The 16,442-nt window shown below is 46.8% G+C and overlaps 6 protein-coding genes across 6 annotated transcripts; 4 read left to right on the top strand and 2 right to left on the bottom strand.

Annotated features, from left to right (window-relative positions):
- Positions 1-688: 688 nt before the first annotated feature.
- BDV59DRAFT_196081 (uncharacterized protein) lies at positions 689-1,825 on the bottom strand (the record flags this gene model as incomplete). Its single annotated transcript, XM_073692665.1, has 3 exons — positions 689-1,415; positions 1,464-1,585; positions 1,664-1,825. The coding sequence occupies 3 exons, from the start codon at positions 1,823-1,825 to the stop codon at positions 689-691; spliced, it is 1,011 nt and encodes a 336-aa protein (XP_073543749.1).
- A 1,582-nt stretch (positions 1,826-3,407) lies between these two features.
- On the top strand, positions 3,408-5,340 carry BDV59DRAFT_205702 (FAD-binding domain-containing protein; the record flags this gene model as incomplete). Its single annotated transcript, XM_073694687.1, has 4 exons — positions 3,408-3,470; positions 3,528-3,910; positions 3,978-4,179; positions 4,228-5,340. The coding sequence occupies 4 exons, from the start codon at positions 3,408-3,410 to the stop codon at positions 5,338-5,340; spliced, it is 1,761 nt and encodes a 586-aa protein (XP_073543750.1).
- Positions 5,341-8,097: 2,757 nt separating this feature from the next.
- BDV59DRAFT_124358 (D-lactate dehydrogenase) lies at positions 8,098-9,607 on the top strand. Its single transcript, XM_073686867.1, has 2 exons — positions 8,098-8,735; positions 8,796-9,607. The coding sequence occupies exons 1-2, from the start codon at positions 8,109-8,111 to the stop codon at positions 9,561-9,563; spliced, it is 1,395 nt and encodes a 464-aa protein (XP_073543751.1). The 5' UTR covers positions 8,098-8,108; the 3' UTR covers positions 9,564-9,607.
- A 728-nt stretch (positions 9,608-10,335) lies between these two features.
- BDV59DRAFT_196084 (uncharacterized protein) lies at positions 10,336-11,592 on the bottom strand (the record flags this gene model as incomplete). The annotated part of the gene is made up of 2 exons (XM_073692666.1): positions 10,336-11,258; positions 11,310-11,592. The coding sequence occupies 2 exons, from the start codon at positions 11,590-11,592 to the stop codon at positions 10,336-10,338; spliced, it is 1,206 nt and encodes a 401-aa protein (XP_073543752.1).
- A 443-nt stretch (positions 11,593-12,035) lies between these two features.
- On the top strand, positions 12,036-13,444 carry BDV59DRAFT_187665 (MAPEG family protein). The gene is made up of 2 exons (XM_073691260.1): positions 12,036-12,988; positions 13,066-13,444. The coding sequence occupies exon 1, from the start codon at positions 12,197-12,199 to the stop codon at positions 12,695-12,697; it is 501 nt and encodes a 166-aa protein (XP_073543753.1). The 5' UTR covers positions 12,036-12,196; the 3' UTR covers positions 12,698-12,988; positions 13,066-13,444.
- Positions 13,445-14,818: 1,374 nt separating this feature from the next.
- Positions 14,819-16,204, top strand: BDV59DRAFT_196086 (S-adenosyl-L-methionine-dependent methyltransferase; the record flags this gene model as incomplete). Its single annotated transcript, XM_073692667.1, has 5 exons — positions 14,819-14,986; positions 15,039-15,114; positions 15,216-15,339; positions 15,397-15,830; positions 15,888-16,204. The coding sequence occupies 5 exons, from the start codon at positions 14,819-14,821 to the stop codon at positions 16,202-16,204; spliced, it is 1,119 nt and encodes a 372-aa protein (XP_073543754.1).
- Between the last annotated feature and the right edge of the window lie 238 nt (positions 16,205-16,442).

Genomic DNA, 16,442 nt, shown 5'->3' on the forward strand with positions numbered 1-16,442 from the left:
GTGCAGTGGCAGAAGCGAGGTCCTTTCGAGCTCCAGCTACTGGTTCGTACAAGGCCTATAGAACCCATAACACACGGTGTAATAATAATAATAATTATCAGACGTACTATACAGTCTGATAAGTGACTTAGTCATATACATAAGGATTCGGTGGAAGGCTTCACCAGAATCCCAGATACGGTAAGCCCCAGAGCACTAACTAAAAGCAACATAGTACGTCATTACTCTATGTTTCCGGATGGACTTCAACATCATGTATCTCATTAATTTATTTCATTATCTATCTCGTTATTGATCTTGCTATTTATTGGCTAGTTAATCTTGTGGTTTATCTGCTTAACGCATCCAGACTTATGGCCCATCTTTATTCAACATAAATATGGCTACATCCCCGTTGACAAGGACAAGGACTAAGGATAATAAGGATGACTTGAATATTCCGACTCTTCTTTCCTTTCCCTTATTCCTTCCTTAAAATTCTATGTGTCTCCCATAGCAATCTAAGTGTCTGACGAGAGACAAACTGAGTCGAAGTCTGAATAGAATTAAATGGACATTTCCTTTGAGCTTTCAGAACTCTGAGAGTTCGATAATAATAATAATAATAATATATAAAAAAGAAGTTCACCTTTCAATGAAGCTCTACAAGTGCTGGGACGAAAGGAAATTTCATAGCATGGTGTTGCAATTACGCATATGGTATACCGCCACAATTCACCGTAATTAACGCCGTAAATATGGCTGGCTTGTTGAAACAAGACCCCCAACCGGTCTTACCAGATGCCCAAAATGCTTCAAGGACCTCCCGTAAGGCCAGAGGCGCATAGGTACCACTGTTTAGTCCTTGATTTGTGAGAGACTCACATACAAACCTACGAATCTCTCGGCACCCATCACCCACTGCTTGCACTCCCAGCACCATGAGGGGCCAGACCAGACATCCGGACCCAGCAACGCCGAAGCACGCGAGTACCTTGCGAACGAGCTCATAAACGAGATCACGCAGTGTGAGGCAGATGCTGCTCAATGGAAAAGACTCTGGCAAGATTTTGCAATCCTGAAGAGAGGATATGCAGTAGAGGGAAACCGTGGCCTGAAACATGTTCACCACGTGCTTGAAGTCTTCATCCAAAGCATCATTGGCCATGATCCACTCCTCGGCAGAAAATCGGTTCAGTCTGCACAGAAGTTCAAAAGTCTCACACCGGAGGTCCTTGCAATCTGCCAACTCTCGAGATGCTTTATTCCTCAACTGATTAATTTTGAGAACCTCTACCAATAATGGTGGGGGGCACATTCGGAATGCAAAGCCACTTCCACCGTATTCCGATATTAGGAACTCGATATCCTCAATTGGTAAGGTTCCCACGAGCAGTTTCGATGTAGGAGAGGATGTGTCGCCCATAGTTACCAAGCTTTGTTAAAGTCAGCTTCATAATCATCCCGAGTGGATCCGTACTTACAAAATATAATCAAGAATAACGGGGATCATACCAGGCAAGTTTATTATCGAGCGCACGCCATTGCACCCCATAATGATTCTTCGAGCTCCCTCAAGGTGTAATCTAAAGGTGGACAGAAAGCCCTGTTGAATCTGGCGTATTAAAAAAAGGGTGAGGAAATAAGCGTCATGTTGTTGTTTCGTATCTCCACACAAACTTACATCAACATGGAGAAGACTCAAAATTCCAGCCAGAAGAAGAGTTTGTTTGTGTTTACTGTCCTCTTTGATTTCGTCGTTTAGCGAGCGAATCGCTAGGCCCCGGTATTTGAAAAGAGTGACTTGCAGAGCCTTGAACTCTGGGTGATTTGGCGAACGACACATTCTGTGGGTCAGAGCCATGCATACAAAACCCAGCCCGATATGGCTTGGGAAGTTGACCGTTCTTTGAAAGTATTCAAGCGATATGGGATAGATGTTCTTGTTGTAGTCTGACCGCTTGATCAACTTTAATAGAGGGTAGATACATCCATTATCTGTCCAAAAATCAGCGGCGAGCCCGACTTACTTTCGAGTAGTATAATTGCGCACAGTACTCAGTAGCTTCACGTATTGCATGTGCATTGGTTTTCATGCAAAACGTGGACAATGGCATCTCCTGGTAGTGGTTGCCAGAGTGACCCCGTACCAGGCCATCTCTTCGATGCCCAGTTCCTGTGTGTTTTCGTTGTCGAGACTTGGTTTTTGACGGTGTAAATAGTTTCACTTTCAAGGGTGGCGTTTCCCCATACCCAGGGCACTCGGTTCCCGATCGTGCGCATCGATTACATGCAGGGCGAGTGAAGTCACACACCAATTTTAGCCGGTGGCACTCCCAGCAATGCCTTTTAGGATTGCCTTGCATTTGCAGATATTGATTACTGAACAGTAAAAACCTTCGGCAGAACTCGGGGCAGTTGAAGTGTGAACATGGAGTCTAGGAATGGTCGGTTCTTTTATTAATTAACTACGGTAGAATTAACTAATCAAATCACAGTTAACCGGCCCCCAACCCCTCCCACCTTCCCATTATTTGGTTTCTGAACAAGCTCCCTGTATCTCACGTCATATAATTTACGCTATTTCTTCGGATCGAGAGTATTTAAAAAATCCACTAATACAAGCAGAAAACATCCCTGTCTTGGTGAGAATTGTGTCTTCTTCGCAGTATATTTTAGGCAGTCCAATGGCAACCCTCGACTTTGATGCAGCCGGCCTCCAAACAGCCCCCAAATACCTCTGTTCTCCGCTTCGAAACCCGATCTGCCAACTCTGGCCCCCATGCTCATCTCGAGTTTCCCTTTTTTGATGTCATCGAGTCATGGTGTACCCTGGTAGAGACTGACATACACATATTGCCTCTACCTTTCTTTCCTTCTCAATCAATATATTAAAATATAGAAGAAATATGCCACTGCCTCACATGACAGGCCCCTAGTGATATAAAGGTGTTTGCCAGAGAGTGTTTGTCCCAGAGTGAGATGCTAAAGCATCTAAGTCAGACTTTCATCAACACTTACGTCCCTCATTCCCACCTTTTTACTGTAATTTTACGTAGCTCAAAAATCTTTGCCACTGGGGCTCCCTTGTTGCGCTACAGGAACTAAATTTAATTCTGCGAAAGAAGAGGCTGTTAATAACAGCCTCTTCTTTCGCAATGTCATTCCAGTTCTCTCGAGACGATTTGCGATCACAGCCTCAATGCTTGGCACTCAACTTTCCTAATTAGGATGCGAGGCTAGTAATGGGGGCCGGTCTTTGTAGCACTCGATTTCTTGGCGACACACTTCCCTGAATTGAAACACTGATAGTAAAGTTGCTATACAGTCAATGAGCTAAGATCAATGAGCAGAATCGTGTTATATAAACCCCTTCCCATCCGATTTGAGGTTCTTGTAATCATCCATCTACGAATTTCTCAGGTATCATGCGTCCCAGTGTCATTTTTGTCCTTTCTGCGGCGCAGAATGCTTTGGCGAGGTGCAAATGCGTATGTTTTCCTTCCCCGTCCGCCGGAAAAAGCCGAACTAAATTATTGCACCAATAGACTCCATCTGACCACTGCTGGCCATCGGAATCAACTTGGAACTCCCTGAATGAAACTGTCAATGGGAAGCTCATTGCCAATAAGCCACTCGGCAGACCGTGTTTCAGCGGTGCAGACGAAGACTCCCAACTCTGCGAGTATGTCACAGGGAACTGGTCCGACTCCTGGTTTCTAGAGGATTCTCCAGTCGGATACAGCTATCCTTTGCTTCAGACTTGCACTCCCGGGATTGCGGCTTTGAACCCAACGTGTGAACTGGGTACTTCACCTGTCTACACCATCAATGCGACAAATGAGATGGATGTTGTGGCTGGAATCAACTTCTCTAAAGGTAACAACGTGAGATTGGTGATCAAGAATACTGGTCATGATATCGTGGGAAGGTAAGGTTTCTAAATGGTACTCTGTGAGAAGCTGTGAGAAGCTCGGCTACTGACGAAGGTTGGCCAGATCTCAAGGATACGGCAGTTTGTCCATCTGGATCAAGCATATCAGGAGTGGAATTCGATACCAAGAACAATACAAATCATCAACCGAGTGCAAGTCTAATTGGACTGGAAGCGCGCTTACTGTTGGCGGTGGCTATGTTTGGCAGGATGTTTATAGAGTTGCTGACCAGCATGGTGTGATCGCCGTCGGTGGTAGTGACAGGGTATATTTATCCCCCTGGACATGAAAATATAAGCTAACGATAATCCAGTCCGTTGGAGTTATTGGTGGCTACCTACAAGGTGGTGGCCATGGAGTGGTGAGCCACGATTTTGGTCTGGCAGCTGACCAGGTTCTGGAGTATACGGTTGTCCTTGCATCTGGTGAGGTGGTCACAGCCAATGAATGCCAGAATAGTGATCTTTTTATGGCACTTCGAGGAGGAGGTGGTGGTACCTTCGGTGTTGTTGTCTCAGCGACAATTAAAGCATACCCGACACGCCCGGTCTTGATGCATACATTGGAACTTGCCCCATTGGGAAAGAATTTGTCCTCTTTCTATGAAGTCATGGCTGGTGTATTATCTAGGTTTCCAGAGCTCTCTGACGGGGGTTTTTCGGGTAACGGATTGATGGGGACCCGAGGTGAAATCAGAGGCTACTCACACAACTTCTCAAAACTGCTGAACAGCAACACCGACTATGAAGCCGGCAAGCATGCGATCAACGAGCAGCTTATGAAGTACTTGGACCCATTCAATGGTACGAAAATAAACATTGCTACATCGAAGTTTACAGTTTTTCCCAATTGGCATTCATTCTTCGAGGGCAGCGGTGATCATTTGAGTCCTGTGGGGACCAGCTCAGTCCTTCCGTCCCGATTCTTCGACAAGAAGTCTTTGGCTTCCCAGCAGGAGACCCTGAAGAAGGTTATTACTACCATATTCACCACTCCGAATGGAGAAACGGCGCCTACTGCATCATACTTGGAACTCTGTCTGATTGGCGGCGGCAAAGTTCTCGAGTCAGAACCGCTTACTTCGGTCAATCCGGCATGGCGCAAAACCTACTTGTTGATGGAACTTGCCGAAACCTGGAATGAGAACGATATCTCACGGAAGTCGGTCCTCAACGTCTCTACCAATCAAAAGCTGAAGGCTATGAAGAATGCTTCGCCTGGCATGGGAGCCTACGTTAACGAGGCTGACCGCAATGATCCTGACTACAAGCAGGACTGGTACGGTGATTTGTACGACTGGCTTACTTCTGTCAAAAGCAAGTATGATCCAGACTCGGTGTTCTGGTGCTTCAACTGCATTGGCAGTGAAGGGTGGGAGGAAGTGACAGGAGGAACAATTTATGGTCCCCTGTGTGAGGTAGTATAGTTTTCCTCAGCTTGGGGTTTCTCATAATATTTGCTCTGGTCCCGATATTTACGTGTCTTTTCGAGGAGGAAGTTTACTAGATGGGCATAGAAGCAGCCAGTTCGTCCGACCAGTAGGCAAAATCCGACTTCGACTAACAACCACGTTAACATTTTCCTACCAAATAATACATCGGAATTTCTTAAATTTCCTATAGCCTATGCAGTAGTTTAATAGCTTCAGGAATCATCCTTCTAACCAAAACAACGGTAAATAACAGTAATTTATTGAAGTAATCATTGCTTCTATCCATCCAATTTAGAAAACGTCGCAAATATTTATACAAAGGAGGGTCGGGTGAGGGTAAGGCAGGTTATACCCGACCTTAGCGCGGGTCATGCCGAGGGTCATAAAACGTTACTCAAGACCTCGCGAGGAACCATTGGAACATCCCATCAGAAGTTGGCCGGCTTGTAACCCGTACGCTACGGCCTGCCTCGTTTCTGCTGACATTGTTATTCCCAAGGCCGCTCCTTCAGGCCCGGCCGCTATGCTCACGAAAATCATGAACGATAACTTTCTTGATAATTCGCTGCCACTTGCATCTTTTCAAGTGCCACGCCGCTATCCCAACTATTACCGTAATTGAGCTCGATCAGGGATGGCACCCTAAAGAACGGGTAAGGCATCTCCATCTCTCTAAGGCTCTTCTCGCGTAAGATATTTTCATAGGTGAGGGAAATGGTAATTGCATGCGCAAATCTGTACGCCGTAAACTAGAGCCATGTGCCAAGATACTCTAGATAGTACAAGAATTCAACAATTGAAATCTCCAAAGTTCCAGTATTATCAATCCCCTCTGTGTACTCTTCGCTATTAGCGACCTACCATGGTGCGACAATAACTGTTTCTGTGGAACACGCGTAGTAGGTGACCGGCCCGACCATTGATGTAATCGGACCCTTTGCCCCGCTTGGAAGGGTTGAAAATGTATAAAGTCACATCGTGATAATGCTTGTCACAGTAGAGGAGGCGGTAGTGGCACAGGCGCTGCTAAAAGCTGTGTAAAAGCTGACTGCTAGTGAATTGGCAGCTGCAGTAGCATTGTAAGCGCCCGATACTGACAACCCCGATACAGACTCTGTGTAATATACCCAGTTACCGTATATGACCGGCGACGTAGTAGCAGGCCAGATTGTTGTGGCAGAGGTGATACCCGGCGAATAAGAGTCTGTCGAGGTAGAACCCGCGCAATATATTTCCGTTATCGGTGCTGTGTAGACGTCGAACGTTGACACAACCGACGACGCAGTGAACGAGTGCTCCGTTTTTAATATTGTAGTAACTGAACGGGATGTGGCTAGTCGATGATCTTGCCGTCAGAGAGGGCGTCATGGTCCAATTGGGCGGGGAATCGTCGATGGGCAAGTCGCGGTAGTAGGAAGCGTCTTTTGTGAAGCCATTCGTACAAGTACAGACAACTCCAGTCTCTTCTGGGCTTCCATGAATACCACAGTCTGGTGACTTATCTCGTGACTTGCTGGCTGCACAGTTAGGGCACCCTCCGGGACGTTTGTAACCACTGTATTTAGCTTAGACACATATCGAAAAGCGATGCTCATTCCTACCATGGTGCCCATGTAGCGGGCATGATTTTCCATGATGCGGAGTCGGAGTCGCTCTTGCTGGGGTCGACTTCGGTCTTGACCGTGATATAGCCGAGCAGTCAGGGCATCCTACGGAACGTTTGTAACCACTGCATTTAGCTTAGGTAATACCCGCAGAAGATTTTGGCTCTTATGGTGGTGACCATGTAGTGGGCATGCTTTCCCACTATGCGGAGCCTTTGTACCTGACCTTAGCTTCGAACTTGGCACCAAGCTCGGCCTCAAGGTTGGCATCGTTGGCAACTGTGAAAGACCTGCATCGGCTTTTGTAACAACTTGATTCAGCGTAGAACACGTACAAAAGCATCTTCAAATCATACCATGTTTGTATTTTGAGGGACATACATGTCTTCCACCGTTGGATCTGTGGTTTGCAATATTGGCACTGCCTTTTGAATAATTAGCCCCCGTGCTAAGCTGGGTACAAGAATTGAGATGCACCTTCTAATAACTCTTGTCCCCTTGAAGCCTGTGAGGCCGAAAGTAAGGGAATTGACTGTGCCGAATTCTTTGGCTGATGCCCAGGCATAGCCAAGACTATGATCGCTAACTGAACTAACGACCAGATGAGCCACATATTGAATTAAGTGGCCGGGGATCAGAATTGTATCAGCAAACACGGTCAGTAAGAGGGAACTAGACACCTTAAAACAAATTAAAAATAGACGGAAAGGTCACCACATAAACCGTGAGTGCTCCTCCGCTATATTCATGGTAATCAGATTCACAACTATCCATGGTACAGATTTTTCTATTCCGTGTAACTCCTAAACGTGGTGATCCTGATCCCTTCCTATTCAGGCCAAGAAAATGTACGGAGTATGCTTCAAGATATTAAAAGATTATTCTCTTGCTGAGTTATCAGAGTTTTGGGGTACGCACGCTTCGGTGGATCGAGCCACGAGGATTCCCAAATGGGGCCAGGGGGATTGGTGTGTCTTGTGCTTGGCTAATGGATTACTTATTCGGGTAAAGAGTTGAATCATTTTAGCCCCAAGCCTATTACAGTAATATTCACGCCAAGACATCAAGTAGATTTTACCCTGTATATAATGGCCGACTCCCATCAGCATCAGGCATCTGAGATCTGGTTCACTATCTTACGTCCCAACTCTACCTATTATGACTGGTTCAACTCAGCTAGCCGCCCTAGAGGCCTTTCTTCAAGGCCATCCCGCGATCAAATATACCCCCCAGTCTTCTCCTGAGTACTCCACTGCTCGCAAGGTGTTTAATAGCGCGCGTCGCGATAACCCACTGGCTATTGTCCAGCCGCAGTCCCCAACAGACGTCACTGCTCTTGTTAAATATGCCAGATCCAACTCCCTACCCTTCACCGTCCGCGTGGGCGGCCACAATTTGGAAGGAAGTACACTCGTTGAAGATGCCCTGCTTATCGACCTGCGTGCCCTGACTGCCGTCACTGTCGCTCCAGATCGCAAATCCGCCACCGTCCAAGGTGGAATCCTCCAGGTTGAGCTCGCTAAAAAACTCTGGGCAGATGGCCTAGCCACCCCGACAGGGGCAATCCCGTCCGTTGGCTACGTTGGCTGGGCCACTTACGGCGGGTACGGACCCTTCTCCTCGCACTGGGGCCTGGGAGTAGACCAGATTCTCGGTGCTACTATTGTAAACGCCGAAGGGGATATTGTCAAAGCCGACGAATCTCTTCTACAGGGTATCCGCGGCGCTGGTGGTCTTTACGGTATTATTATTGACCTCACAGTTAAGGTTTACCCGCTCACTAGCGTAAGCATCACCGTAAAGTATACCTAACTATATTAAGTCTGACTCTTGACTTTCTTCTAGCTTCTCGCCGGGGCTATCATTTTCGAATCTTCCAACATCATTAAAACTTGCATCGACTTTAACGCCGCCTATGAAAGGCTCCTCGATGCTGAAGGGCTACCACCGCAACTCACAGTCCAGCAAATAGCCTTCAATGCTCATACCGGACGTTGCTTTGCCGCTATCTTCACCTGGAGCGGTGCCGACATCATAGAAGGCCAACGCTGGAGCGAGAAAATCGCCAATCTTGGTCCTCTCCTGGTGAATACCGTCGCTTCCACCAACATCCCGGAATGGTTTAGTGGCAACGGGGCCCTTGTCCCACTGGCGGCCTCCGGTTCTGCCTACACACATAGCGTTAGCCGTGTGTCTCCAGCCATTGCCAAGACTATCGGACAAAGTCTCGCCTGTATGCCACCCGACCCGGGTACCATGATGTCTATTCATCAGCTTCGTGGGCCGTCAACGGAGCCGCAAGGACATTCTTCTGTTTTTGCGGTTAGGGAGCCCCACTATATGCTGGAATTTCTGGGGTTCACTGTACAGAAGGGCCTGCAAGCAGAGTCGGAGAAGTGGGCCGCTCACATAGCAGAGGACACTAGGATGGCCGACCGTACTTATGTATTACCTTGGGCGTATGTGTCTTTGTATAATGCTACTGCTCAGGCAAACTCGTCGGCGGAAGCTCTAAGAAAGACGTATGGGTCGAAGGTGGGGTTGGTGAAAGAACTGAAGGCCAAGTTCGACCCGACAAACGTGTTTAGATTGGCGGTACCTGTGTTGGAGTAAATTGGTACAGAGAGTTGTGGATAGATAATAAATATAGATTTAGGGGTTTGGCGAAGCAAGAAAACATTGGAAGACGCAATTTTCTAGGGACCCGTCTGGATATCCAGCTGTCTAATCTCCAAATAAGAGAGCTATTTTTCTGGCGAAATTCCTCCTGCGGCAGAGATTGATAATACCCGAAGACCGTTATACGCGCTGCTTCATTCTTAACTCCGCTAGTCTGGGGCTAAGAGCGAGATAGCAATGAAGCACTTTTTGATTTACAACTTTGTTCTCCGATGGATATCAATGCCAGAAAAGAAAGAAAATGGCCACAACTATCTCTGGGAAACGTTCAATGCTATGGTGACATTCCTTCTGACGGAGAGGCACAGACCCTTTAAGATTTATCGTGGGGTAATATCTTCGATCTTCGCCTCAAGGTTGTTGTTTCGACGACACTGAAATGACACTGAACCCCCCCCCCCCCCCCCCAAGGTAATCTATACAATTCTCCAGGTTATCGGCATGAATTTCCTACAGTATCCGCACTAGAAAGATCTCCCGGTGATTTGTGAAGCCGAAGCTAAAGCTCAAAGCAAAACGTTTCAGAAAATATCCTGATCCTGACTTTCATGAGATTGCTATTGTCATCGATGAATCTCCGATGTGTCCTGTTATAATTTTCATCTTTTTCATCTTTTTTTTTTCTTTCCTTTCCTTTATCAAGCTATTGATATCCAACTCTGTCTCATCAACCATTTTGTTCATCTTGGCAAGAACATGAGACTGATTAATCTTCAACATAGCCCAGCCTTTCTACCGATGCATCCTCAAGGCTAGTGATAACTATCCAACGAACCCTCTCCGCCTCTTTCCCACTCTTTTTGATCTTTTTGTCGTATCTTTTCCCAATATTCTTTTCAACATGTTCAAGCTTTTGCTTTAAGTTCGCTATCACGCTCTCCTTCTCTCCGAGATTGGTGAGCTTTTGGATTTGCGTCCGTAGGTTCTCCGCTGTCTGGTGCTCTTTTTGGCATTCCTCTGCCTTTTTCTTCTCTCCATGTCGCATCATCTTAAGTTGCAGCTTTTCAATCCGGTTACCCTCCGTAGCACCCCACTTCTTCATCACTCCATCCATTTCAACAGAGGGGCCAGCATCAAAAGTGAGGGGCATGACATAAGAGCCTATCGGCTCTAGTTTTCTCTGTAGGATTTTGTGAATGTCAGATTGTATCTTCTCTGGTGATCGATCCTTGGTATCATTGTTTGGCCCTATCTCGACTTCCTGGCTACCCTGTATATTATGTTCATATCGCTCCCATGCGTTACCCCCCTTATACCCAATAACCGGCATTAGACTGTCTGTTTTGAGTATTCTTGCCTGTAGGCCGACGGGATTGAAAAGTGTCTCGTTCCAAGTTTTCAAGTAACTTTTTGTACGTTGCATCGTAACCACCGCGGCAGCAGCCGTTGCTGCTAATGATGTAGCCCCGAAGGCCGAGCCTATATGTGGCTCAAAGGTCAGAGCCAACCCAGTGAGCCCAGTTGCCATACTAAAGTAATTTAGTGATGGATTGATAAGCCAGGCTTCGTTCAGTCCATCGATGAATCTGAGAAACTCTCCTTTCGAGATGCCATGTTGAGCCAGTGGGGGTGCCCAGGCGCGCACAAAGGGATTTGCATTAGGTCCTCCCCACCAAAGCTTGTTCAACTCTATGAACGCATTAGTTCTGGTATTCCAGGCAATCAAAGGGCTGCACTAACGAGGAATGGCGCACGGTTTGAATCTGATAGGTTTGGCGTTCCATTTGTAGTCCTCGACACCGTAAAAATTGATGTTCGATTCTGGGCAAGCCACTTCTTTCTCGTATTGAGAAGAGGAGTCATTGTAGCAACCTTGCTGTACTGAAGTGTTGTTTTCACTCGAGGTTTGGAAATAAGCCGCTTGGTGGTATGCAAGAGGCTTTGAAGCAGCCGTCAGCTGGCCAGCGGAGTAGCCTCCGTCTGGATGCTCCGGTTCCTCTTGATGAATATATTGAGTCGTCATCTTTGCTAGGAGATACAATATTGGTTTTTCCTTCGGATTTGGACCTTGACAAGGAGGGCAGGTACGTTCTTTATATAGACGGCAAGTATGCATCAATCCACTCGTCAATTTATCAAAATGGCCAGCTGTGACCTCAGTTATAACCTTCCATCCACCTGGACGGTAATAAAATGGGGGCCGTTCGAATACAGTCAAATGGTCATACCGTAGGATCGGCGATGTGGAGATCTGCGTTGCGATGTCTTGGCGCATATATTGCTGTATTGAGACTAGGGCTGAAGTAATCGTAACTTAAACCTCTTAGTCATAGTTAACATTCAGTTAACTAGTTAGCTGAATCGGGTGAAGCGCAAAAATTTATGAAAATGAGGACCTATGAGGGTCGACAAGGGTCACCCGCTTGAGAGTCAGCGAGGGTGGAGGTCTAAGGTTGCTAGGAGAATGGAACGTGGCGGCGTACGTTCATAAAGAGTGTCCCTATCAAAAACGGGAGTGCCCCTCTTAGCTTACATGCACAGAAAAACCACTTTCATCCTCCTTCTATTCTTTCCCTCATTTTCCAGTCTCTCGACTCTACCACCCACGTCTATTCCACGTCTCCAAAATGAGCTCCTTCTTTACATGCCTCGGCCTCCGCGCCGTACCCCCCACCACCCCAATCACAAACTACGGCCCTGCCTTCCTAGGCTTTAACTTCTTCTTCGCCTACGGCCTACTCTCCAGTCGCACGTTGAAACAATTCTACGGAATCGACCACCAAGAAGCGCCGCGCGAAGACCTCTCCAAATACGGCGAGGCCGCCGTTCGTGATGGCAAGATCACCCGCGCGCAGCTGGACATGCTAAAGCGCAATGAGGCGGCGCATGCTAACGCGGTGGAGAATTTCACGCTATTGGTCGCAAGCGTACTTTCGGCATCGCATGCAGGTGTACCCGCGCAGACTATTAATGCCGCTGCCGCGTCTTATACCCTCGCCCGCGCCGTTTACGGAGCGGTTTATATCCTAATTGGGCATCGGCACTGGAGTCAGGTTCGCGGGTTAGTGTGGTGGTGGGGGAATTTGAGCTGCTTGTTTTTGCTATGGAAGGCTGGTGAGAGTATCTGAAGCTTCACGGGCTACGCTGGCAATTGTTTGTGTACTATCGAGCCAGTCCGATGATGGACGACCTTGCTGTTACTGCGTGGCTATGATTTGTGATACCATGATTGTATGTAACAATTCCTGCTAATGGCCCTAGGTCTTGATGCGTGCTTGGTTTTCTATAGCTTGTGCAGGTCTATTTGAGCTGGAAGAGACCAGTACTAATTGCTAGAAATGGTCGAAACGAGATGGAAAATGTCGGGATCATCATCTAGAGTTCTCATGTGGACAAAAAGGATATTGTGAAGATAGTCTGTGAGAGACCCTTTTCGATCTCGTACAAAACGCCTCTCACTGTCGTCCGGCTACTCACGAAATCGTCGTCTCTCCAGGGCGCCCAGGGCAGGCTGGCCCCGGTTGTCTTATCTCTTTCACATTTCGTCTGCCACCATTGCACTGGTCCTAGTTGGTCATTAATGTTTTGACTCGTGCTTAGTTCCTCCAGTTCGGTCACCTCTAAGCCTACATTGTGGTATTGGGCCAGGAGCCTAGTCTCAATCAACTTTGCGATTACTGGGACTGCAAGCTCCTGCTAGACAAGCCGCTGCACTGGAACGTTACAGGCACCCCTGACCATGCTAGCGAGTCGTACATAGAGCGCCTCTCTTCTTCAAAGAGGAGCAACTCAGGCAGGACATGCTTTGGAGCCTGGTGTCCTAACGATTAACGTATTCCAGAAGCGAGCCGCCCACTAAATTACCAACCGACCCCAATACGTCTACTTCCCACTTTAAGCTATTACCGTTCCCCCAATTAGGGGTCATAATCATCAAAATCCTGTCAGCGAAGAGGATGGGGTCCTAATAGCAGTCAAAGCCTACCAAAATGGTGAATTTTCCTCCATTCGCACAGTTATACGCGTTTTTGAGCTGTCATGGTCTACACTCCGCGATCGCCTCCAATTCCGCAAAGATATGCGCGCAAATAGTCACACATTGACTTCTAGCGAACAAGAATCGCTTCCATAGTGGATTCTATTTATGATTTCATGCGGTTCCAGTGGTGTATGAAATATGACTATGCTACTGCGGCAGCGGTCTAAACAGAACCTTGCGATTAATTGGGTTTCCAACTATGCGGAGTTCCATCCAGAGCCTAGAACCTTCTCCCGCCGGTATGTGCAAAAAACGAAGACCCGCGGATTATGCAGCCCTAATTCGACCTAGTAAGGCACACAATCAAAAGGTATCCAACCTGAAGATATCTACAACTTCGATGAAATTAGCTTCACAATGGGCCTGGTTTCAACTCCTAGAGTCATTATAAGGGCTGATAAATGCGACCGCGCGGTCTTAACCCAAACGGGGAAGCGTGAATGGGTTACGCCAATCAAAAGTGTGGGTGCTTCGGGACTTGTGCTTCCGCCATGCATTATCTTCTGTTGTAATTTGATGAAGATTGCTTATACTTCAGAAGACAGTAGACTTGAGAGTTTAGATATAGCATCAACCTCCGGATTGATTTCCAATCAAATCCTAGCAATTCCATAAGGGTGAGAATTGATTCCGTACAACATAATATATTACAACATTCTGAATCAAAAGGAGAAACCAGATCAAGGTTGCTCTTCGAAGGTGGAGGCTCCACAGTCGTTAATACCTGTCTCCCGTCTACAAGCCAATCTCGCCAGAGTTTGTTGGAGCAGCCTGGACAGTGATACAATGGGGGCCGTTCGAATACAGCCAAACGGTCATACGGTACCAAGTTAGGATCGGCGATGTGGGGAACGTTAATACCTGATGTCTTGGCGTAAATATTACTGTATTAGGCCTGGGGCAAAAATGGTTCAACTCGTACTTTAGATATCTTTACCCGAATAAGTAATCCATTAGCCAAGCACAGGACACACCAATGAAGTTTAACAAATATACAGGCCCTTGGACTACAATGTGAGGCTGTACAGTGGATAATATTGTAAGAACATCCTCAGGTTATTTTGGATAGCTTTGCTGAATGTGCGGAGCATGGATCGCGCTATTAAACCATTATAAGTAGTATCCTTTCAACCTGATCTCTCTTGCTCCATCAAGTTGTAACTATTCTTCCAACGAAATTAAGTCTCTCCAGACCCCGAGACAAATCAGAATGGCGAGGAAAGCTGAGCTTGAGAAACTGGCAGCCCTGGTCCAGAATGAAGTTGCTAGCTATGATGAAAGCGATCTAACTGCCTGGATCCGTATCCAGAATGCCGTTTCGCAACTCCGACGAGCGACAGAACCTCCGACCATGTTCGTCATGAAGCAGCGTTTTCATGTAGGGCTCACTTGTTGCCAGGTTACAATGTGACTGACTCTTATCGTGATAGGTCGTTGAAAACATTTCTCTAGTTGCAGCGCTTCATATGGGATTGCTCCAGCGGTTGACGGAATGCAAAGACGAGAGTTTACGGTGTCACAGCTGGCTGAGGAAACTGGATACCATGACTCTCTAATATGTAGGTTGCCATGGTCAATGTCTGATTGGAATAAAGCTAATGAACCAGGCCGTGTGATCCGTATTATGATTGCCATAGAATTCGTTGACGAAGTTGGGTATCAGACGTATATCGCAAATGCGAATACTTTGGCTCAATGTATGCCTGGAAATCTTGGGGGTACCATACTGACGTGCGCTTTTCCAAGCTTCTTCAATTGCTCCTGAGGAAGCTAGCTGATCGGATGTAGAAACAACATGACGTTCCATCTCGGAGATAAAATCGGGGAATATCTCAACAAAAATAAACCATGCGATATTGGCAAGACCCCTTCTGCCTATGAATTTGCTTTCGGCGAGACTACGTGGGCGATATTTACCAGGGACGCCGTGTGGAAGAAGGGTTTTGATGACAATATGACAATGCGGAATAAAACCATCTCAACCCCGTGGCATAAGAAATATCCTGTGAAAGAAGGCCTTTCTACAGGAAAGCCAGTTATTGTGGATATTGGTGGGAATCAGGGCGTTGATTTACAGCGCTTTGCTGATGATTTCCCTGAAATTGATTGTGAGCTGGTCCTACAGGATCTACCGGAGACAATCAAGGGAATCCCCGCTGGCACATTAAGTCCAAAGGTCAAACCAGTGGCATATGACTTCTTCACTGACCAAGTCGTCAATGGTAAGCTTCACTTCTTACAGTTCAAGCATATTTATGAATCTGACTCAGTATAAATAGGCGCGGATATCTATTACCTTAAGTCTGTTCTCCATGACTGGGACGATATCTCGTCTGTAAACATTATTTCTAACACTGCCAAAGCGATGCAGTCTTATTCGCGCCTACTCATAAATGGGATAGTGTTGTTGGATACTAACGAGTCGTTGCTGAAATGCGACATGGACATGCTGATGCTTTATCTCTGCAACGGAATGGAACGTACTAAGACGCAGTGGGAAGAGTTACTGGCTAAAGCTGAACCTGCCCTGAAGCTTGTCAATGTATGGTCAGTGCAAGAAGACCAGCAGAGTGTAATTGAGGCACGACTAGCTTAATTAAACATTCGTACTGGACCCAACGTAGCCTGCCTGCCATTAGTACACATGTGCGCCAACTCGTACTATGATATAAGTACGATTTCCAAAAGAAGCATGACCCGATCCTGGCAATTAAATCAATCTTTACAGTATAATAGTCGAATCTTGTGCCTTACTCAACATTCATCTAGGGCGATACTACAAGTCTACAACAACCCCCTCTTCCCCCCTTGACTGTAACCAACCCCCCCCCCCC

This window comes from Aspergillus ambiguus (assembly GCF_047715705.1).
Source record: "Aspergillus ambiguus strain CBS 117.58 unplaced genomic scaffold BDV59scaffold_48, whole genome shotgun sequence".
Lineage (NCBI taxonomy): Eukaryota > Fungi > Ascomycota > Eurotiomycetes > Eurotiales > Aspergillaceae > Aspergillus > Aspergillus ambiguus.